This window comes from Cygnus olor, chromosome 1, assembly GCF_009769625.2.
Source record: "Cygnus olor isolate bCygOlo1 chromosome 1, bCygOlo1.pri.v2, whole genome shotgun sequence".
Classification (NCBI taxonomy): domain Eukaryota; kingdom Metazoa; phylum Chordata; class Aves; order Anseriformes; family Anatidae; genus Cygnus; species Cygnus olor.
The window spans coordinates 51,755,376-51,778,504 of NC_049169.1; the positions used below are offsets into that span (position 1 = coordinate 51,755,376).

Genomic DNA, 23,129 nt, shown 5'->3' on the forward strand with positions numbered 1-23,129 from the left:
TAAAATCAGCAGGAAGATGACAGTCTTTTATTTTCCCCTTTGATTTTGAAGTCTTCAAGCATCTAAAAATTTTGTAGTTTTGAAAATGGATTTTTATTTTCCCCAAGCATTCTGTCAGTGCAATAGATTCCTAGGAACTGTTTAATGTTATTCTTGACATAAAATGTCTTGCAACAGTGAACTTTTTTCCAGATTTCACAAGACAATAATTACAAATTCTGCTATCAAAATAAATAAGCAAACTGAATGACAGGCAACAATTAAAAACGGCTCAAAGTTTGCCAGCTTTTGCTTCTTTATCCAGTAATGATGATCTAATAAATATTATCTGGAAAACAATTTGACATGTTCTATATACTATACTTTAAAAAAAAAATTATGAGGAAACCGAAAAAAAAAAAAAAAGAAAGAAAAACAAATACATATTTTAGAACTAGAAACAATTTGACCTGCTTAAAAGAAAAAAAAAAAAAAAAAAAGAAAAAAAAAAGAAAAAAAAAAAGGAATACACTTGTATTTCCACTTCTGTATGTGGAGCAAATGTCTATATAAAAGTGGTATCTTTACCTGTACTAATAAAAATCTTTTTACTTTAAATCATAAGGCTCATTTTATTACTGTCTAAACAGACTATAAAAAGGAAAATATATGTTCTAACCAGAATGCTCTTTCCTAGTTCTTCAGGCCAAAGTTGAAGTTCATTTTTAGAAGGAGAATAAAATTAGGAAACCACAAATTGAAGTATATGTATGTGTTAAACATTGAGTTTATTACTAGTAGCAAATATGACAACCTTAGTTTCAGTCAGCTAAGAATTTGCTGTGAAATTCTCATTTTCAACTGATCCTAATAATTTCAAAGTTATATTTATTTATTCCACTGAAAGAATGGACACATCTCCTGTTTTTATTTTCAAGTTTAGCCTCATGAGTAGGAGCAGAGACAATCTGGGGGGTTCTTGTGAGTATGTTTTTATGAGTTCTGGTAGTTCTGCTTTTGCAGTGATGAACTGTGCTTCCCTGATCTTCCCTTCTCCCCTCACCCGCCCTCCCTTTCTAACTAATGGCCAGAGAGAAAAGCAAGAAGGAGCATGGGGTGCCCAGAGAGTTGTATCCTGTTCTAATCACAGCCATGCAAGTCCTTCTTTATTTCAATTAATTTACTTTGCCTTTATGAACCTGAGAGACTGACTGTTGCTTTCAAAGAGGCTGACATTTCACTCATCTGAAGGAGCTTGGAATGTGACAGGGGAAAGGGAGGAGAAGTAAATCAAAGCAGATAGCAATTCTCCAGATGTAAAGTATTTTTCTTCTCCTCTATTTTTTTTTTCCACCAGAAATGTCAGAAAGTCTGCTGACATTTTAATTCCTTTGTGATAGGCTGGGAGCTGAGAGCCAAATTCTGCTGCCACTGCAGTCACAAAGATTTTTCCTATGGACTTTAAAGGGAGCAAGCCAGTCTTACACTCTGAAAAAAATAATAAAAATAAGCAAAATATCAGTAAACTGTTACTAAAATTAAATGAAATGTACTCTTATAACATCTTGAGATTAGTTACAGACAAACTGGAAAGTCTTGCTGGACTTTTTCCTTTCCAATATGACTGTAGGATAACAAAACAAAACAAAACAAAAAATAGTAAGATTGAAATAGAAGCAAAACTTTGTTGTTGTGTTTTGTTTCTAAATCTGGATTCTCTTGAAAGTGTTGAAGTACTTTTCCATGCCCTCCTTTGTGACCTAAGTTTCAAGATACTCTATCTGCAATGTTAAAGATTTTATTTAAACACTAATTGATCTACACAATCTGTGCATTTCTTTGAAACTCCATTAAACACTGTGATCCTGCTTTTAGTGATATCTTCAGTAAAAATCTTGTTATCTTTCATAGGAATACACTCAGGTTCATAAAATAAAGGACTACTTTCTCTTTTCATTGTGCACTAATACAACAGTTGTGCAGTTGAGTTCCAGTGAGCTCAACAAGCATTGTAGCAAAACAGTAGAGCTCTCTCAGAGCAGCAGCACAGTGCTGAGAGAGTTAGGTCTACAAATTTCACCTACAACATAAAGGATCATATATTTCCTTCTCTGCATGGTGTGCTTAGAGATTTACCTCATGTTTTTTGTCTAATAAACTTATTTTCCTTTACAGAGTTCTTCCCTGATGGAGTATTCCATTTGTAAAGTATTAATTTTGTATACAGGACTGATAAAAACCAATGAAGTAGACAAGTTTGCTTAATAGGTTTATTCTTTTTTGAGGTTCTATAATCATATTTCATCAACTGGTACAACAAAACATGTTTCTATATAAAAAAAAAAAAAAAAGAGGGCTTGTTGAGCTTGATGCATGGTAGATCTATTTGGTTTTTTCTTAAGTTTTATTGTTAAATATTATATTGCTTTTTTTTTTTTTAAGCAGACCATGTATATTGTGATTTCTAGCACTCCACACACAGCAGCTTATTGTTGTGTCCTTTAAATATGCAAAATTAAAATGTTTTCAGTTTGCTATAAACAAAAACAAAAAAAAAGTAAAAACAAAAAAAAAAAAGTAAAAACAAAACCAAAAGTTACTGCTATTTTACATGGCCCAGGAAATATTGGCAGCATGCTCTTTGGCTTTCATCCGTAGAACTGCAATGCTGGAGGACCTTCTTTCAAATTCCGGCTTGGTTTCAAAAGCATGTCCATTGGTTGTCCCAGAAAGTAAAGAGTCAGTGAAAAAATTATTGAGGGGCACATGGCTGAACTGGTTCTGGTGGTTTGAAAAGCCTGTGTAGCCAGAATCTGTCCGGGGTGAATGGGAATAAGGTGTCATACAGGAGGAGGTATCTCGTGGTAGCATGCAGGAAGTAACCACAGAACCGCTAGCCGCATTCCCTGCCCACAGATTGTTCTGAATCTGGAACATATAAAATGAACAAGATTAAATTTAGATATTTCACCTTTTGTTTTCTGCATTACTTGGCTTCACTTAGTACATCCATAACTAGTTCTGTTCTAAAACATGCAACAACTACTTATCTAGTTCTCTGCAATCTTGTTAAAAACATACTATAAAGACATTATATGGATCAAAATCATCACCTGGGAGCTGGGGTTGTTAAATCATATTCCTTACTCTGTCAACCATTTGCTGTTAGTCTGTCCTGCGTGTTTACCATTGAACCTCAGGATGCCATCAGCCCAGCCAGTCAGTGGAATTAGGGAATGCATACAATTGCCATCAAAGAAAAGGTGTCAAGAGTATACAGTACCATAGCTGTATTCATGATAAAAATTTCCCCTCAACAGAATTCTTTTTTAATATAATGGTAGGAAACAGTGTAAAATTTTGAACAAAACAAAGTAGGCTTTCTCTAGCTACAAAGCCCAACAAGTATTAAATTAACATTAAATTAATATTAAATCTTGAGTAGCACTGCATAATGACTTTAAAGCAAATGAAACCATAAGATATAAGCATGGTTGTTAATAATATATCCAAGAGTTTTTTTCCTGAAGTTTTTTCAAAGATAGCTTTAAGACAAAAATTATTTTCATAATAGTTTTATATGAAATTATACTTGAGGGCATTTCTTTTTCAGCTCTCAGCCTTAACAGGCTGTGTTGTACATCCCTGGAAAATATTCCATGAGAGTCTAGGAGCCAAACTTTGTGGCTACCAGCAATGTCTGCTGAAGATCTGGAGTAACCATGTATTCATGCTTTGATGTGTAATGCCTTCTATACTTGGCAGGCACTTAAAGCTTCATTCTGAGTCTCCGGACTTCTATTGTCTATGAACAGATACTATACATAGGTATTTTTCACGTATTTATTACTAGATGAACATACAGAAAGATTTTCAAGGCCTGGCACAAGTAAGCTCCCATCATTATCTGAGACTGTGCATTCTTTCATCTGTCCTCTTCACTTGGCTTTAATCAAACTTCACACGCAGCAGCTATACTATCTTTTTAAATCCTCTGCTCTTTATATTTCTATATCACAACTGCATGGATATACTTTCTGGGAAACTGTGACTTCCTCAGTCACTTCTCACATGCACTCACCAATCTTCTATGTAGTTTTGTTTTTTTTAAAATTTTATTTATTTCTTCTCCACTTTTACTTATATCTCTTTCCTGAATATTGACTTAAAAAAAAACTACAAACTGCAGTAGACCAGAAAATATCATGATGCAAGGCATATGTAACCATCATTTGCAGTTCAGAATCCTTTTTCTATATCCTATACCATATTCTATATCCTTTTCTTTTTGTTTTCTTCCTAAAAATCTGTTGTCTGTTGAGTAAGTCATTGCTCTGCTGCATTGGGATTGAGCCCACATCTTAGTTCTCTGCTATACATTGGAGTAATTGCAATTATTCTTCGGTTAACACTGTAAAGTGAACTCTCACTTCAGACTTAATTTTGTCTTCACGTTCCAAATGCATAAACAAAGGAATTTTGGCTTTAATATGTGTAGGTTATCACTGTAGCTGATTTTTTTTTTTCTGCCAAATTTGAGGTCAGTGGAAGTAATGAATTATGAGTCATACACAGACTGAAAAAAATGTTTCTAATTTTGAGGGTTATTTTCCCATTGTCCTATTACTTTGGAACAACACATACCCACCAAACCACCAACAAGCTAAAGAGATAAATTATGGTTCACTGAACTCATCTAGCTGAGATCTAGTGCAGATAGAAAGGATGAGGTAATTAGAGTCTTATTTTAAAAGTTAGTACTTCAAACTGTTGCATTAGCAGAGGTCATCAGGAGCTGGCAAACTAATTTGGGCTTGTTGGCAGTTCCGGCAGTAGAAAAGAACCAGCAAATGCTTCATCTTGGTTTCCTGCAGAGGACTGAAGGAAGGTCAGGGTAGCAATATGTCTTCCCAAACTCTTGGTACAGCCAGTCTCCTTGTTTACACATACATGCATACACACACTGACACACCCACTCACATAAATGCAGCTTTCCTTTCCAAACATACACATACGCACAGCTAATTGGGCGCACATCTGGCATCTTCTGTATATCTTAGGTGATCTGCTGAGAGGTAATGGAGTGAATAAGGTGTCTGGGGGAGGTGATCGAGAATATTTCCTCCTTTCTTTGGGCCTCCTGAGATCTACACGAGGAAAGAGACTCCAGTGAGAGTTTCAGAGCTCTTCATAGAATCACAGAACCATAGAATATCCCAAGTTGGAAGGGTCCCACAAGGATCAGTGAGTCCAACTGCATGGTCCTCATAGGACCACCCAAAAATCAGAACAGATGTCTGAGAGCATTTTCCAAACACTTTTTGAACTCCAGCAGGCTCAGTGTTGTGACCACTGCCCCGGGGAGCCTGTTCCAGTGCCTAACCACCGTCCTGGTGAAGAACCTTTTCCTAACACCCAGACTGAACCTCTCCTGTTGCAGCTCCGTGCCATTCCATTGTGTCCTCTCGCTGTCCCCAGAGAGCAGAGAGCAGTGTCTGCCCCTCCGCTCCCCTTGTGAGGAAGCTACAGACATCCCCTCAGTCTCCTCTTCTCTAGGCTGGAAAAAAAAAAAAAAAAAACCATTCCCATCCTTGCCTCCTAGCTTCAACAACTTTTAGAAGGCTCTCAAACATTGTCTCAGAAGAGACCCTCCACAGCTTGACATGATCTTCAGCTGCCTCAATACCCCTTAGCTACCTCAGTCTGTTTTGACTTATAATCAGAAATATTATTTTTTATTTTAGTTCTCAGAGAACAGATGGTTTATCTCAGGAGTACGTACAGTGTTTGGACCTATTTGAATCATAGCCTTGGTTATGAAAGTTTGCTGCACTCAGTCACACACAATATTCCCAAAGACAGCAGTACATGTTTTATGGCTCAGGATTCACGGATTCCTGAGTATCCTTTTGCCTGGAAGGTTTCTCACATCCTTTGCAGAGTATGAGAATTTACAGAATCTGACAAAAAGAAAATAAGTACCCTGAAAGAGTTGGAAAACATGGTAGTTAAGTGGATGGCAACTGAGAGGTCATCCAAGACTTGCTACCTTTGCAAATTTGTTTTGAAAGAGAGATTTTGGAGCCATATGGCATGTGATTAGAGTACAAAGGAAAGTAGTAAAGAAGATAACAGGTGACAACCTATAAGATTGAGAATAATTTTCACTTTTCTTGAAAGCCCAAACGGCATATACTCTGTTTCAGTCATGAACTGACAAAAACAGAAACACAGTCATCCATTCAAAAATCTTGCCTTTTTTTGTACAGGAACAGTAGAATCTTTTAATTGTACTTTTTTTGTATTTTGTGGTTATATGTATATTTCTTGCAGCAGCAGTGACAGATTAAGCAACTGTTGGGATTTTCTTTCCCTTTCTTTCTACAGAACAAGTCACCCATTCTTATATCCATGCTGTTTCACTCCAGTTTGTTTTGCTGAATTGGAAAACAGAGCTGATACAATTTAAAAGGAATCCAGCAAATATGTATATATATATATATAAACATATATTTGAAACAGACGTACACAAAACACCATTCTTTCTGATGGTGTTTTAGTCTCAAAACATTCACAACAGGATGAATTTGTCCAGAGAGAGACTAATGCATCTATGCAGCTTCTAATACAGGAGCTTATTCTGAAGGAGCTCATCACCCCCAGGGCTAACTCACAAGGGACAAAGTTTCATTTACCTGACCTACTGAGATTTCTTCTTAAGAAACCCTATCCCAAATTCTGCAGTTGCCTAGATTGCACAGATAAAATTATAGGAAGAAAAATTTTTTAAATAAAAAATAAACTGCTTAAATGGAAGCACACATGAATTTGCTTTTAATGTGGTCATGATGGGAAGACTTCAGAAGGTTCAGAGACTCAATTTGAAAGTGCTCAATAACCTGTGTGGTCTGGAGGTATCACAAAATCACCCTTTCTTTCCATATTTCTATTAATTTGTTTGGCAGCAAACTAAGTTTAGCACCACCAGTTATTCTGATATTTTTATCCTAGACAAATCTCTCTTAATTTAACTTCTATGTACTTGCACAGGTATAAATGAGGACAGAATTCAGCCACAAATCCTAAAATATATCAATGTCTTGTTAAAGAAATATGTGAACAAGCTTTCATTGCTAAAACTTTCAAAGTGGTGCCATGGGTTTCTTCATTAGAGGAGGGAATCCAAATTAGTTAATTTCAGAACTTCAGAAATTCTTTAAGATGCTAGAAGAGCTTTACATCTTCTTTCAAGAGACAGTTATGGTTTTCAGAACTATGTTTCAGTCATATTAGATTTCCATTCATTTTAGTAGTTGAGTGACTTCATTTTTGATATTAGATTTTCATTTCTCAGCAAGGATAAATGTCTTACAGGGAAATCTAGGTGCAAAAGATATTCTTGTATTAAAAATAAATGTAATGCTTTACAATAAGTCAAAATTATCAGGCCTTCTTCTGGTATGTTGGAAGGAAAAAGGACATTATGTACATGAGTTTAAAGAAAATATTTTTCCTCTTAAGCTCTTGTGTGATCCATGAACTATATAAAAGGCAATTCAGAGACTGTGAATGAGCCTATACATGCAGCACATCTCTGGTTTCTGTTAACATCACAAACAACTTGAGCTTTGCTCTTGTGGTTACCATGAAATTACCAGAACCCTTCAATATATTTACCTACTGTATATTTTATACACACACACATACATGCATGCACCCTTCCCAATAGGAAGAAAAAAAAAAAAAAAAAGTAGGATTTCAAAGCTGTGACAAGAGCATAACTGGAGAGTTATGGTTGTTAACATAGTTATGATGTCACTTCCTAAGCATATGACCTTCTGCTTGACACTGAAGAGGAAAATTAGCTGAGGTAATAGGTCATCCTTCTTAGTTTCATTGCTTTTTTTCTTCAAAACTGCCAAGTTGCTAGAACTTTGGTCTTCTTATACAACATGTAGAGAAGTCACATAAACTCAGTTTTCAAAATTTTCTGACTTTTACTATCACTTACCTAGTTTTGGTTCTCCCATTACCAAATGTATTATATTTTAAAGTTTTTGTTTGTTTGTTTGTTTGTTTGTTGGTGCTGCATTATATTTTAGTTTATTTTCACGTGTTTTATTCCCATGCCTATCCAGACCAGAGTCTCCTTCCAACAGACAACCACACATAACCACACACAGCTACTATTTGAGTGGATGTGTTTTAGTGCTTCACATGAAAAAAAAAAAAAGAGGTATCACTTTTAAGATCTCTAGATATTAAATTGTTATTATTGTATTACACAATATATATTATTTGTGTTGTTATATTATTAGATTATCATTCCAATAGTTTATTATTTTTATTGTTATTACTATAGTAATTAGATACTACTCATTGGCTCTGTTCTTAGGATGTTCCTGGACATTGCAAGGAAGACGACAGTTAAGGATCCATCTAACTACAGAAAACATGCAGATGATAGAAAAAAAAAAATTAAATAAAAAGGCATGAATGGGTAAACTTGTGTCACTCCTTCTCTCTTAATGTGAAAAAAAACAATCCTTGCCCTGACAGAAAATCTGAAACCTGGTTTTGCACAAGGGGCTACTTGGGCAGATTAAATTCAATAGCCATTAAAACTGCTCAAAACTATTAGTTTACAATTTATAATCTGTAGGCTGTTCCTAGTCCATCAGCACAATTAATTTGGCCTGTCACTTACTACTTTTTTTTTTTATTTGTTTGTTTGTTTTTGGAATACTGAAAGTATGGGCAGAGATTTGCCTGTACATCCTGAGTTTGCAGAATCATCAATTCATAGAATAATTTAGGCTGAAAAGAGCCTCTGGGATTATTTTTCCAAACACCTGCCTACAGCTAACTTTGAATTTAGATCAGGTTACTCAAGTCCTATCCGGTCAAGTTTTTAATATCTCCAGCTACAGAGATTCAATGACTAGCTTTAGAACCACCACACTCACGCTGATTTTTTAATTTTGATCTAGACAAAATGCTTCTTGGTGTAATTTGTGATCCTCTTTACACTAGCAGAGCCATTGGACTTAGTGAGCATGTGAAGATCAGCTGTACTCTGTTGGGTTCAGGTTCATATGAGAGCTGCAGCACACCATTTTCAAATATGTCCATAAAATACAAGTTGGATCTTGGAAGCCAGAAGCTTAATGATACAGCTATAAAATACAAGATATTTCTGTTCAGTCCACGTCAGCCTTACATATGGTGAACAAAATAAATAAATAAATAAAATCTTCCATGCTTAACCAGTTTGCCAGGAAACAAAATAATGCAGGATTTGAAAAGTTATCAAGTTTTAATTCTAGTACAAGATGTTCTGTGGTAACCTCTTGCTACTGCAATCTTAGGGTCAGTTACAATAAGAATTACTTACATTTCACATCTATGATACAGTTAAACACAATACTTCACGCTTGAAAAATAACATTAAAAAGAAGTTTTTGTCTCAAAAAAAAAAAAAAAAAAAAGAATTGCCTTGTAAATAACCCCCAGCTAAAGTCACTCACAGTGTTAAAGCAATACATGTTTTCAGAAACAAACAAAAAAAATGTAACAAAATGTTGAGACTCTGAGGAGTCTCACAACATACGGTGATTTAGAATCAAGAAAAAAATAAAAGCACAGTGCACAAACTATTTTGTGTGGAACAGACACCACCCAAAAAGATGAGAAATGTTACTCTTGTTGAAAGATCAGCCACAGCAGTGCAACAGTCAGCACATTTGTGGCAAGAAACATACTACCCAGGTGGTGGCCCAGCCTGAGCTCCATGCTGTCACAGCTAGACAGCATGAGTATACGGTAAAGCTTCTTTGAAGATAGCTGAGATATGTCTACCACATCTACTCCTACTTAACCAGTGTACCCATAGCCTTAATGAACTATTGTGATTAACTGTCATTTAAGTCTACTACAGTTAAAAGAATTTTTAAGTCATATAACATGTGGTGTCTAATGCATGCCATATGAAAAATTTAATTGGAGCATGTAACTTTGATTATTGCTAATGAGAATTACCCATATGTACTAAGGCTAGAGCAGAACTGTAATGATGATCCAAGGGCTTAGTACATAACACATGTATATTGATACCACTTCTACACACTTCTGCTGCCAAAACAAATCATGGGATGCTATGCTCTTCAACGTATTTAATTTGATTTATCTTTATCATGGGTGGAATGTAAACTTCAGAATCTTCACTCTTCTTTTTTTTTTTTTTTTTTTTTTTTTTGTGATTTCAGCATTCTCTCTTCTTTCTGCACCCTCCATCCTGTATCTCTGCAGTTCCATTATCTTTTAAATGTTTTTGCCTCCTTTTAGGGTTCCCATCTACACTAGGCTGGATTTTCCATGAAAATAAGTTAAGTTCTGTCCAACTCTTGCCTACATTATCAAGTAAATTTGAATGAACAAACAAATTTCACACGTGATAGTGCATGAAAAGTATAACAGCTTGAAAGGATAAAACATTTCAGAGGAACTTAGAAGGACAATGACAGGTGAACCAGACTCAGAGAACAAGAGGAAAAGATGCAAAGTGTAGGAAGGGAACAAGTGGGGTGGGGATAGATAATGTTGCCCCTTATTTCTGCTTTTCAAGGGCACAAATTAATGCAGCTGTTTATTTACATGCTGTTTCACTTACATTTATAAGTATAACAACTATAAATTAAATTTAACTTTTACCGAGAAAGCTAGAGGTCTACAGATAGTAATATAGGCTTTTGATCAAATTTCACTCAGGGAAATAAGGAGGGGATAAAAATTAGTTTATCTCAGGTTTGCTGGTACCTTTGTACTTATACCGAAGTCTTGAATCTGACAAAGTCAGCCTTTGTAGCATTAGCCTTCTCAGAGGGCACAGTACACCAAAAGTGGTCAAGACCAATAAAGTAAGAGAAGCAACCATTTTGTTGTTCCTTTCCCAACACAAAATACATATGTCCATCTAAGACATCTGTAGATGTCTGCATCTGAACTAGGCAACAGAGAAAAAAAATACATATTTAGAGATTGCCTTACTTATTTTATACCTACTTTAGGAATAGACTACTTCATTGACCAGATTTTCACCTACTTTTAAATGGAACCAAGTTGTGTTAGTAAGTCTCTTTGATTAAATTTCCTAAACACAAGTGTCTAGATCTACCTGACCAGCAACTACCTCCTCTGAATGGTGCTTGTTTCTTGTAAGTCTTGTTTGTCAGCACCATCACAGTGTCTCAGATATCCCAAGACATCTTAAATAATACTAGACATTATACTTAGCTGACCAAATTAAGTATTGCTTGTTTACTAACGTTTACTTAGGCAAGTTGAATCTGCATTCATTTTCCCCTTATTAGGATGCTTTCTCTTAGCTTTCATACCATCAGCAGAATATTGCTGACTAATGAAGTACAAAGGGTCTTGGATAATGGTTTTAACCAATAAATTATTTAGACTACAATGTATTACATCCAAAAGAGAACCTTGAAACTAATTAATCAGAAACCTTTTACTAAAATTTATGAAAAGTAATGTACACAATATTTTCCTAGAAAACAAAACAAAACAAAACAAAACACTACTTTTCAGCATAATTTTGTCATAAATTAAATAGTTTTTCTGAGTGAAGTCTTATAAACTTTATGATATTTCTAATATTAAACCATCTAGCATTTAGAAATTTTTAACTACTGCTTGCTTTACCTCTTGCCATCTAACTTAATTCTATTTTGTTCTTCCATTATTATATTTGCCAACAGTACTCACAGAAGGCCTGGAAATTTCAGGTGAATAACAGATTATTGTCCCAAAATAGTCTACTAACTGTCCTCCCCTGCAATCCAGGTGTTGCCAATATAATTAATGGGAGATATTTTTGTGCAGAATTTGGACAATTTAGGAGATACTTAAGTTCTTGACAGCCAGCTAAGCAAGAATTTTGCACAATAAGCAGCACCTTAAGTCCACATGCTGTAAAAATAATTAAGGGGCAACTGAATTAGCAACACAAACAAATATGATCTAGGAAAAAAAATGTTTTACTATTTTGAAGATAAAGATTTGTAAAATAATAGCAAAATTAGATTGGCTTATAGAAAATTCACAGCCAGCCTTCTCTCTGAAATAAGTTGAAAAGATAATTTTCTCATAGGAAAATCTTTCAGGTTTATATAGTCACACACTGTATAGCAGCATCATGTTCTTAATTTGTACTTCATGAAGATAATTGGTGAAGAGACTAAGCAGGGGTCTCCACACCCTCTGTTGGCTGCAAAAGAGACTGATGTTTCTGCTGGAATGCAAGTTGGATGTCTATTTTGGGAACATATCCATGGTGGGGCTCAAAGCAGAAATCTTCTGGCTGCAAATTCATATAATGCACACCAGAAATTCACATTTATTCTTTTTTCTTCTGCCACACAGCAGTAAATAAATATCCCAGTTTGATTTTATCCATTTTTCAACATCATCCTATATTTTTTGCCAAGAAAAAAGTCTGTTTTCCTCCATGTTAGTAAGGGACTCATAATCAAGCTTGAGTAATCTGTTCCACAGTCTCCAGGAAAATCTGGTTATTTGAAAGTATGACAAAACCTGTCTAATCTCTAGTGATGTCAGTGTCACAATAAGAGAGCTTGTACACAGGAAAAATAAAAAATAAAAATTAAAAAAAAAATGCTTTACATTCTTGCAGTATTTTTCCACTTGTGAGCATTCTCAGAGCACTGAAGTAATGGAATTGTTCTGGGAAATCATCGTGTAATGCTGAGACCAAACATGCAGGTCACAATTTTAAATATCTCTTTCTGTCAGAATATCTTTCTGTAGAATAGATTAATGAACTTATAGGTAAATCATGTATCATATATTCATTTCCTGTGAGTAAGGCACTTGTAAATGTTCTAGTTCAAAAGATTTTAATTTAGGGATATTGTGTTTTTAACATGGATTTTCATTGTATTCTCACTTAACTATAAAGTATTCTCACTGGAAATAAGCTATATATATATGATAAACAATATATATATAATTTTTCTGATCATGATGATTTAAGAATGTGAAACTACAAAGAATTACCAGTAGGTTAGCAAGAACATGAAATTGCATTGGCTGTTCAGTGATTTTTGCCATGATACAAATTCTTATTGCAGTATACAGAAAGGTAGCCACATTCTTTACTGAGGAGTAAGATGGCTTGTTTTTATCATGTAGCAAAACTATGCATATAAGCATCCAACTGAAACAGCCAGTATACAGAGGACTCTCACCTTCATTTAGCTCCTTGTTCCTATTCATAAAGTACATTACGGTACAATACAACTTTCTCTTGCAGGTGACTAGAGTTAATTATGTTTGAGCCTATCTGTTTATCTGCAGTGTGTTAGTCTGTCATTGTGGGTGAGTAATACACATCTATGTTTATGAATGAGTATACATTTTATATTTCTATATACTTAAGAGTTGCTTTATATAGATTATGCTATCAACATTTCCATTTCAGTCTCCTATTTTTAAGAATTTATAAATCAGTGACAGAAATTTTTGCCAGCCTGAAACTTAGATGTGTCATCAGCCCAGGGAAGATATTCTTTAACAAATCCAAAAAAAGAAATGCTAAGATTTATTTCATGTTTTTAACAATCTGAAAGTACAGAATAGATGTTTCATTGGGTTTAGATTTTTGTTAGTGATATTCTCCTATCTTTTGAAAATGTTTCTTTAAAAAAAAAATAAATTTAGTTTAGGACAACAATTTTAAGTGCTTACCAATGACTTATTTATTTCCTTATTTTATGCTAATAAAACTTTTGACTGTTGTGAACATTTGTAGATGAAGTCTTGTTAAAAATACAAGAGCTTGGAGACAGCCAATTCAGTCTAGAAAATTGAGTCAGAGATGGGAAGTCCAAAACACTGTTCACCTGTTATGATGTCATAGAGAAGCCAGAAGATTCTTCTAAAGATATTTGGACACCTTAAGTGAGATCTATCAGTGTCTGTGCATCTGTGTCTTTGCGAAACCACCTCGAGTGATTCAGGTTGTTGGTTTTGTGGTGTTTTGTTCTTGTTTTGACTGTGTTTTTTTGTTTGTTTGTTTTTTACACACACACCCACTTAGGTAGGTCTCAGACTGTGTCCTCCTTCTTAAACATACAGTATATCATAGAATCACAGAATCACATTGTGGTTGAGGTTGGAAGGAACCACTGGGGGTCATCATCTGGTCTGAACACCTCTTCTCAAGCAGAGCTACTCAGTGCAGATTGCCCAGCACCATGTCCAGGTGGCTTTTGAAGATCTCCTGGGAGGGAGATACCATAACCTCTCTGGACAACCTATGTCAGTGTTGCATCATCTGCACAGTGAAGAAGTGTTTCCTGATGTTTAGATGGAACATCTTGTGTTCCAGTCTGAGCCCATTGCTTCTTGTTCTGTCATGGCACCATTGAAAAGATCCTGGGTCTGTCCTCTTTGCACCCTCCCTTCATGTATTTATAAACACTGATAAGATCTACTCTGAGCCTCCTCTTCTCCAGGCTGAACAATTCCAAGTATCATTCAACAGTTTCTGATGTAATTTTCATTAATCCACTGTTACATTATAAATATTAACAGGTAGAATGATGGGTTCCACCTTGTTTGAAATGTTTGTGACCATACTCTGAGCTGCTGGAACACAAGCCAGCTCTGTCTTAGACACTGAACCTAGTGTTCAACCTCCTAAGAAGTAAAGCACATTAACTAGGATAGTTGAGACATGGGCCTGAGACCTCTGGTCCAAAGCTAATCATAATCAGTCAATGCAGAGCATGAACAAAGCAAGCCCACATAGACAGAGCCAATAATGTTTTTGAATGTGAGTGTATTCCTAAGGCTAACAGAGACCCTATTACCTGATGAACTAGAAGATAAGCAAGACAACAGTAGTGTAATTACTTTGCCACAGGGACACATAACAGAATTTTACTTTGTCTGGAGCCTTTTCTTTTTAAATTATATGGTAAAAACAATGGGAAGCAAGAGACATGAAAAGCAATGGCTTCAAAACAAAACTATTCAATGTAATGAAACAAACAAGCAGGAAAACAATGACAGATTGCAATGCGAGGCAGGAAAACAAAGAACTGGAGAATAGAAACAGAAGGTTAAGATCTTATTACACAATAATACATTACTATATAATGAAGGAGAAATGAGAAAGAAGAAGAGGAAGAAGAAGAGGAAGAAGAAGAAGAAGAAGAAGAAGAAGAACAAGAACAAGAACAAGAACAAGAACAAGAACAAGAACAAGAACAACAAGAACAACAAGAACAAGAACAACAAGAACAAGAACAAGAACAAGAACAAGAACAAGAACAAGAACAAGAACAAGTCATCAAATTACTATTGTTCAGGAGAGCTTTATTGTCTCCTCCCTTCCCTCTCCCAGCCCTATAGGTTCAATTCTGATTATTTGTGACCATAAAAACTTTCATGCTAGTAGAATACTTGTTACATTTTATGGTCTATTGAGGTCTGTAAAGAAATAGTGTGTGTTTAATACATCAGAAGAAAGGTACCTAGAGATCACCTGTCAGTCTCAGTGGGTTTATACTACATCCATAATGTGTATGCAGACCTAGATCAAATCCACATAAAATTTTATGTGCAGAATATAATTAGCTGCACAACCATATTGCCAAATATTTTTAGTACATAGCTTATGTGAAACTGCAGCTCCTAAGATCATTCCTTAAAAAATACTTGTATTTTAAGAGTTAGTTACTCATATTAGGTGTCAGAACTGTTGTTCGCAATTTCAGCTCCCAGCAACAAGTCTAAAGAACACTAAAAACTAAACACAGAAAAATCTTCTTCAATCCTGTGTGTAGGTATATGCCTAGGAATGCAAGAGAAGATAAATGGAGAAGGAAAATAATACTTGGTCTTCACCATACCTGAGGGTAGCTGTCAGTCCTTGGAAGAACAGATATATCATAAGTGGCAGCAAAATGGCTCTTAGCTTGCTGGATCTGACCATAACGTTCTCTTTTCCTCCATTTTGCTCTTCGATTCTGGAACCAAACCTAGAGTAAACAAGAAGATAATCATGAAGATAAACTTAATCACATAGTTTGCAGAGTCATTTAAAAAAAAAAAAAAGAGAGAGAGAGACTTCAGCAGCTTTGAAAATGACTGAAATGACTGTCTATCTAGGAAAAGGAAGCTCATGAATTTCCTGCAGTTCCTGTTAAAATTTAATCTTCTCAGTGTTAAGTTATTTCTAGCTATTGAAAAAATATGTTACTTCCTATCTACTGTCGTAAAAAAAAAAAAAAAAAAAAAGGCAAAGGAATAATCTGATGATCAGGTAGTGCTAATTTTGACAGTCACTTCTTTAGTGAAAAATCTCCAAGTAGCAGCAAGTTACACTGTAAAGAGACTTTCTCTTAATTTCACAAGACCACTGACTTGATATGACTACCTGTGCTCTGTCTCCTAGAGGTACATGTAGACTTTATCAAGGGCTATAATGAAAAGGCAGGGAATGCTGGCACAAGGGCAGTAGTCCATGCTACAGAAAAGAGTTTTTGTGAGCAAGGGTTACAGCTAACAGTGAAGAAAGATGAAGAATCATGATATCATAGACAGTTTAAAACTATTGTGACATTTTTCACATTTGTATTAGGAAGTATCTATGTTTCTAACAATGGAAGAAACACTTCCATTTAGATTACAACATAAGTTAGTTTTCAAACAATGTCTACATGTCAACTAAAAGCTGCCTTCTTGATGCTTATATGACCTTTGGACTGTTCTATAATTGTGTGCTATTTCAAAATGTATTATATGCACATTTCTTGCTTTGACTAGTATCTGTTATTGTCCAGTGGCCTTCAAATTTTTTTTTCTTTCAAACAGTTTAGTTTGGACTGGCTAAGACTCATCTTGAATTAAATAAACTGCTAAGAAAAGTAACTGAAGTAACTGTTCCTTTATGAAAGCAATATATAACTAAGTCTTTAGCGCTCCGCAAATTAATTTTGACTTTTTTTAAAGAAGTCACACTATTAACAGTTTTTTTTGTTTTGTTTTGTTTTGTTTTGTTTTGTTTTTTATGGAAACAATATCATTGACTAGTCTTCCTTTTAAATGAATGGTGAACCCATTTGGACAGACGCATATATTGATGGATTTTATTTATTTTTTGTTTATTTTTTTTTTGTAAACAGCACCTGTGAACATCATTTTGAGGGAGCTTCTGATCCTTGATGGTAGAATATTCAAAATAACACAATTTGTTTTATAATTCACTTTTTATCTTGATCTCTTGGAGAACTCAACTTTCTTTTGATGCTCCTTAAGCAACCCGAGCATAATTTTGCTTATTTTAATTCTCAAGGACTCGTGGCAAATTTAGTATGTGCAATCTTTTAAAATGCACTCAGCAATCAAAGCAAGGCCCATGCATGTAACTGCTGAGTATATATTGTTAAGGACCTTGTTGGTAAATTTGTATTATTTATTATGCCTGAGGCTCAGCAAAAAGAAAAGAGGGGAAAAAAATCTCCTGTCTCCACAGGAGGCACCAAGAACACACTAAGGGAATTTAGTAATGAGGCTCTTTCATTGAAAAAAAGACCTCGACAATCTCCTTAAAATGGGTGCCAATTACTTCACTGACATGAAGCAGGAAAGGGAACAAGTTAGATAAATTAGGTTCAGGTTGGCTCTCTCTGCATGTATGCAGAATAAATATTAAACTGGATATTGATGAAATGGCGGTGAAGGGAAATGTGGGTAAGGCAACCAGCTGATCACTCTGTTAAATTAAATCAATTTGCTTGAATTTATAGGGACTATGCGAAAAGCACTTTTTTTTTTTCCTTTGACAATCCCCCAAAATGTTTCTGTTTACATCACTTTACTAGAAACTGACTCTTGGCAGAGATAAAGTAACCATTTGTCTCCACAAAGTAATGTAAAAATCTGCTGCTTGTTATCCTTGAATTGCCAGATGCTTGCCTGTAATGATGTAAGGCCTTTAAAATTGCTTAACCTTGTGATGGAATACTGTTGCTACTCTGGATAAAAATGATCACCATTTCCCTTCATATTTAGTGTATGAGAAATGCAAAGATCGGTTATCTTTTAAGAAAGGGGAAAATATGTAAATGAAATAGAAGTAGATATTATATGAAAGACTGGTGCAGACATTTATGTTTTAATATTTACTCTCTTATTTCTAAAACTTTTACCATATGAAGAATCTAAAACTTAGAGAACAATGTGAGGGAAAAAAAAAAAAAAAGACAAATTTAAGTCCCATTCTCCTCTCCTTTTCTGCTTATTAACTTATTCTTGAAGTATTTCTCATGATTCCAGAATTATGCAATTGTAAGAGCAGAAATTTAACATTATGCAAGGTTTGTTTTGTTTGTTTGTTCTTTTTTTTTTTTTTTTTAAGTCATGAGTAAAGCCTAATGAATAGAGGTCAAATTTGGAAAATTGTCCCAGATTCAGAGGGAGAGGGATTGCACAGAGCCCGAAGAGTTAAAATGCTATTGAACTAAGTTCCATTGGCATCACTGATATTGTATCGATGTAACTGACAGATGATTTTGGACTGTTTTCAGATGACAACAGTGTGTATGCCATCTGGTTGAACAGACATGGAAAGAACACTTATTTATAAAATTAATTAATGGAATTTCTTTCTGAAAATGATCCTGGTTTAATTTCAGTTGTATGCATGTGCGCTGACGTCTATTTCTCTACATGCATGTGGGAGTGTGCATTTAATTACAAGTTGTGAAGTTGTTATCATATTAAAGTCACTAAATTAAAAGAATTAATCTCAGTTGGTATGAATCTACAGGACTGCTATTCCCTAAATTGAAATGATGAGTATTAACAGAATGGGGAAGATCTCTTAAAATATGATGAAATTGCAGAATGCAGTTAACACCTTTTTCTAAGAGAGGTTCTCTTAATGGGGGAAGGGTTGCTTTTCCTGGATATTTTAGCTTCTTTTATCACCATTAAACATCCAAAGTCATAAATATCCTTGAGATTAGTATATGTACGCATAATGAATAAATCAACTTTGTATGCAGATAGAAAGCTCAAACACTGAAATTAATGTCCACCGGTATGTTTTGATCCAAAAATTAGAATAACATTATTCGTTGAGTATTCAAGTTTAAAAACAAGCAAATGTATTTCCCAGTTTTGCTGGCTTTAAGCATTCAGATGAGATGAGAGGATTGTCTTTGCCATACACAGATGTCGCACGCAATCGCATACACAAGCACTCACACACACATACATTTATATATGTGCAGCTTCATTGCTTACTCTTTGGAATAAACAAGGAATTTGATTGCTTTTTAAATTTGTGTTTTTCATGCCGCAACACAAACAGAATCCTCTGCAGTAGAGTTCTGCATCATCACCAGTCTGAACTACATAAAACTTATCTCTTTAATGGGATCTTTACACATTAACACTTTATGCATTCACTGCCTAGAATTCCAGCAGTAAAGAAGGACAACCAAAGACGAAGACTGCTTTCATACTAATATTTTCTCATCTTTTAAACAAGTTTCTAGAACAGCAACACAAGCTATTAAAAATAGTAATAATAAATTATTTTAGCACTGCAATATAACAGTTTATATCTAAAAAGAAATAAAGCAAAATGATCTATTCACATTAACTTTATGGGCTTTTGTACAATCCCCAAGAGTGCCACTTATCACTTCTTACAATGAAGAACTTGCCATGGAAATGCTCGAATTTGGTTCCTACCTGGACTCTGGCCTCAGTGAGCTCTGTTCTCAGAGCTAGTTGTTCTCGTACATAGACATCAGGGTAATGAGTTTTCTGGAATACTTTCTCCAGTTCCTCCAGCTGCAAACTGGTGAAAGTTGTTCTGTGTCTCCTCTTCTTACTGCTGGAGACATTGCTGTCACACTTATCACCAAGTTCATCCAGTTCCCCCTTCTCCTGCATCCCTTTCACCGGAGACATCCTGAGATTGTTGCAGTTGTCCAAGGGCCTGTTCAGCTCTCCGTGAAGAGGCTGTCCTTCCACTTTAGTAATCCCATAGTTCACTGTACACAAGGTGGGGGAGGGAAATAACTGGTTAAAAGGGGGCTTTAGATTGAAGGTTTCATACAAAATAGTGTTATAAAGAACCAGATCCTGTATCTACGTGTATTCCCATATGAGATGGAGGAAAAGGACTCTGCAACATTAATGACAAATAGAATAAAAGTACTAAATCACTAAATTTAAACTAAAAGTTGTGTCTGAAAATATAAAATCTTTCAGTTTAAGGAGACTACTTGAATATATTACTCTGCCAGTAAAGTAGGTAATAATCCATGAAATCAGATTCAACTTGAGTTGCACAGATAAGATATCTTAGCCCAAAACAGATTTTCATATAAGTGGTATAAAGCTATTGGCAAATGTACCTTTAAGCTTGGAAGCAGATAAACAAGGCTTGCTCTATTTCTATGAAAATGCAGAATAACTTCAGAGTAAGCTAAATAGCTGTAAACTGACAAATTAAGAAGCAAATGAAACTGAAAATTAACCTCACTTAACAAACTCCATATATTCCACATACCTTCTCTTGGGTTTGTAAAGTGGAATTGCTTCCAATTAAGTTTGTTATGGTTAGAAAATGCAGAGAGTTTCTGCAAAATGTTAACTTGTTAAAAGAGATCGTTTCAAATACTTTGCATAGGGATCGCAGGAACTATTTATCTTTATGTAAAATATGAGTCGTAGAGATAAGAAATATTTCTTGGTAGCTTTTTAATACAAAATGAAAATGTTTTCTATTTTTCTGTTTTTACATATCTCACATCAGTGAAAAAATAATCATGCAGTAAGTTACAAGATTCAAAAGGGCTTTTTTTTTTTTTAATCCCAGCAACAGGCAAAAAAAAACTTTGAAACTACTGAACTCAAAATTTACAAAGACATCATGTAACATGCAATAATGGTCTTGCTTTGGAGTTTTTTTTTTTTTTTTTTTTTCTCGCATTCTCAATAATTTATTTACTTTCACTCTGAGGTGATTTGAACCAAACAGAATTTTTAGATACTTGCCATCAATACATACATAGATAGGAAATGCCCCAAAGCCCCCAAGGCACACATTAAATGAGCTAATTAAGAAAAACTTCAATGGGCAAATCAATTTTCTGCAGTTTTTCAAAGTTGCACTTGCAGAAATTTGTCATTATTTCTTACAAACTGTTTCATCCAAAAAGGATGTTCTCAAATAATAATAATAATAATAATAAAAATCAATACCTATATGAAGTCAAAAAATGTAAAATATTGTTAGTCTATTGTTAGTCTCATTATTGCAGATGATTTTAACCGTATTTCCGACTCTGCTGGGATGAGCTTTTAAAATTATTATTTTTTTCTAAACATGAATTACATCATGGTGGAATAATGGGCGGATTTATAAACTCTTTATAAAATAAAACATTCCACGTTCTCTTTTGCCGACCAGCTAGAAAATAAATAATAATAATAATAATAATAATAACAATAATACACTGACGTTTGAATTACCTCAATCGTTTTCAGTCAGTATGAAGAATCATGCGTTACGTCTGTTGAGCATTATTCGGTAGCACAGCAAAAAATCATATCAATAACAGCGGTAAATCCTATAACCGCGGAGCGTTACTGGGCAGAACCAGACGTGACCAAACGACCCTCGTGTTTCATCCCGTGGCGGTACCGCACCGAGACAGCGCGTTCCGCGCTCGCGACGCCGCCGTCCCCGAGCCCCAGGGCTGCTTCCAGAGTTTTGCCGGGGGGAAGAGGAGCCCGCCCGGCCGCTGTCTGCAGCCGGAGCCGGGAACACCGCACGCCGGCCCCGAGCCCCGGCGCGGCGGGGAGTGGCACGGGCGGGCAGCGCCCGATCCCGGTCCCGATCCTGATCCCGATCCCGATCTCGGTCCCTTTCCCTCCCGTCCCTTTCCTCCCCGCCGGCGAGCCGTGCTCCGTGCTCGGACCTGCGCTCCCAGCGCCGCGGTGCTCCCGGGGCACAGCCGAGGGACCCTGCCCGGGGCCGGCAGAGAGGGAGGGCAGCAGCCGGGGGGGCCGCGCTGAGCGGCAAAGAAGGCTTCCGAGCGAGCGGTTGCCTTTTGCTGCTTTTAGATCATTTCTGTTGTTGTTGTTGTCACGATTATTATTTCTATTATCATCAGCAGCATCAGTACCATTGTCCTTATTGTTATTAGTATTATTTACCTGGTAATGCCCCACTTGCCAGCACCCCAAGGCTGCGCGGCTGCCTCTGGTCTCCCCGGGCAGGAGAACCCCTAGTCTGCCCAGTACGTCTCCAGGAAGGGCAAAGCAGAGGAACAAAAATAACGCTAGGGTGAAGACTTACCGTTATTGTCCTGGCAGGGTGATGTCCTGTCCAGCCTCACATGATGCTCAGCCCTTTGCAGAGGGTTGAAGGCCTGCACACATTTGCTGCCTGACGTTTTGCTATAAAAGGACTCATTGTCCAAAGTTTCCATAACGTGCTCCAAAGTGCCTCCTGCTCCCATGTAAAAGTCACTGTTTTTGCTCGGCTGGCTCTTCAGGGCAAACTTCTCGCTCAGAAAATCCATAATCATCTAAAGCTGCTTGAAAGCCTCTTCCCTAGACAGAGGCTGGACTGTGAGCAGGGGAGAGAGAGCGGGTGAGTGGATAGGAGGGAAGGAAGGAGGGAGGGAAAGACGTTCAGAGCTCAGGGAGCTGTTTTGCCTCTGAACCTTTGACTTGTCTTGTCTTGAAAGGGGGAACCCGAAGTTGCTTTTATATCTTGAAGCTCAGCAGGGATCCTTATGCAACCTCCCATTTCTAATGAATATGAAAATAGGCAAGCACTGTAACTCCACCCCAGGTCCCCTAAGACCTAATCCCAACACAGGAGGGAGTTCCAGGCCCATTTTCGACAGACAGATCCGTTTCAGACAGATAGACACACACAGGCGTGCGGGGAGGGTGAGGGGAGACAAGGAGGGAGGAGGGACGGCACACGGAAAGGACATTTCCCTTCTGCAACGTATTCGCATTTCTCCAGGGATCCTGAAAAGAGAGTAATCCCGGGCTGCCCTCCCTCTTCCCCC

At 36.1% G+C, this 23,129-nt stretch overlaps 1 protein-coding gene across 1 annotated transcript; it reads right to left on the reverse strand.

Moving 5' to 3' along the window:
* Positions 1-1,411: 1,411 nt before the first annotated feature.
* Positions 1,412-22,832, reverse strand: ALX1 (ALX homeobox 1). The gene is made up of 4 exons (XM_040558285.1): positions 22,403-22,832; positions 19,783-20,087; positions 15,930-16,058; positions 1,412-2,907 (listed from the first exon to the last, which is right to left on the reverse strand). The coding sequence occupies exons 1-4, from the start codon at positions 22,632-22,634 to the stop codon at positions 2,587-2,589; spliced, it is 987 nt and encodes a 328-aa protein (XP_040414219.1). The 5' UTR covers positions 22,635-22,832; the 3' UTR covers positions 1,412-2,586.
* Positions 22,833-23,129: the final 297 nt, after the last annotated feature.

What these genes read in the sequence shown, in the direction of transcription:
- ALX1 (XM_040558285.1), bottom strand. Translation starts at nt 22,634, where the DNA reads ATGATTATGGATTTTCTGAGCGAGAAGTTTGCCCTGAAGAGCCAGCCG. An exon ending in ACCCTGCCAGGACAATAACG is followed by an intron (nt 20,088 to 22,402) that starts GTAAGTCTTCAC and finishes CCTTGTGTACAG; the next exon opens with TGAACTATGGGATTACTAAA. An exon ending in TCACTGAGGCCAGAGTCCAG is followed by an intron (nt 16,059 to 19,782) that starts GTAGGAACCAAA and finishes TGTTTACTCTAG; the next exon opens with GTTTGGTTCCAGAATCGAAG.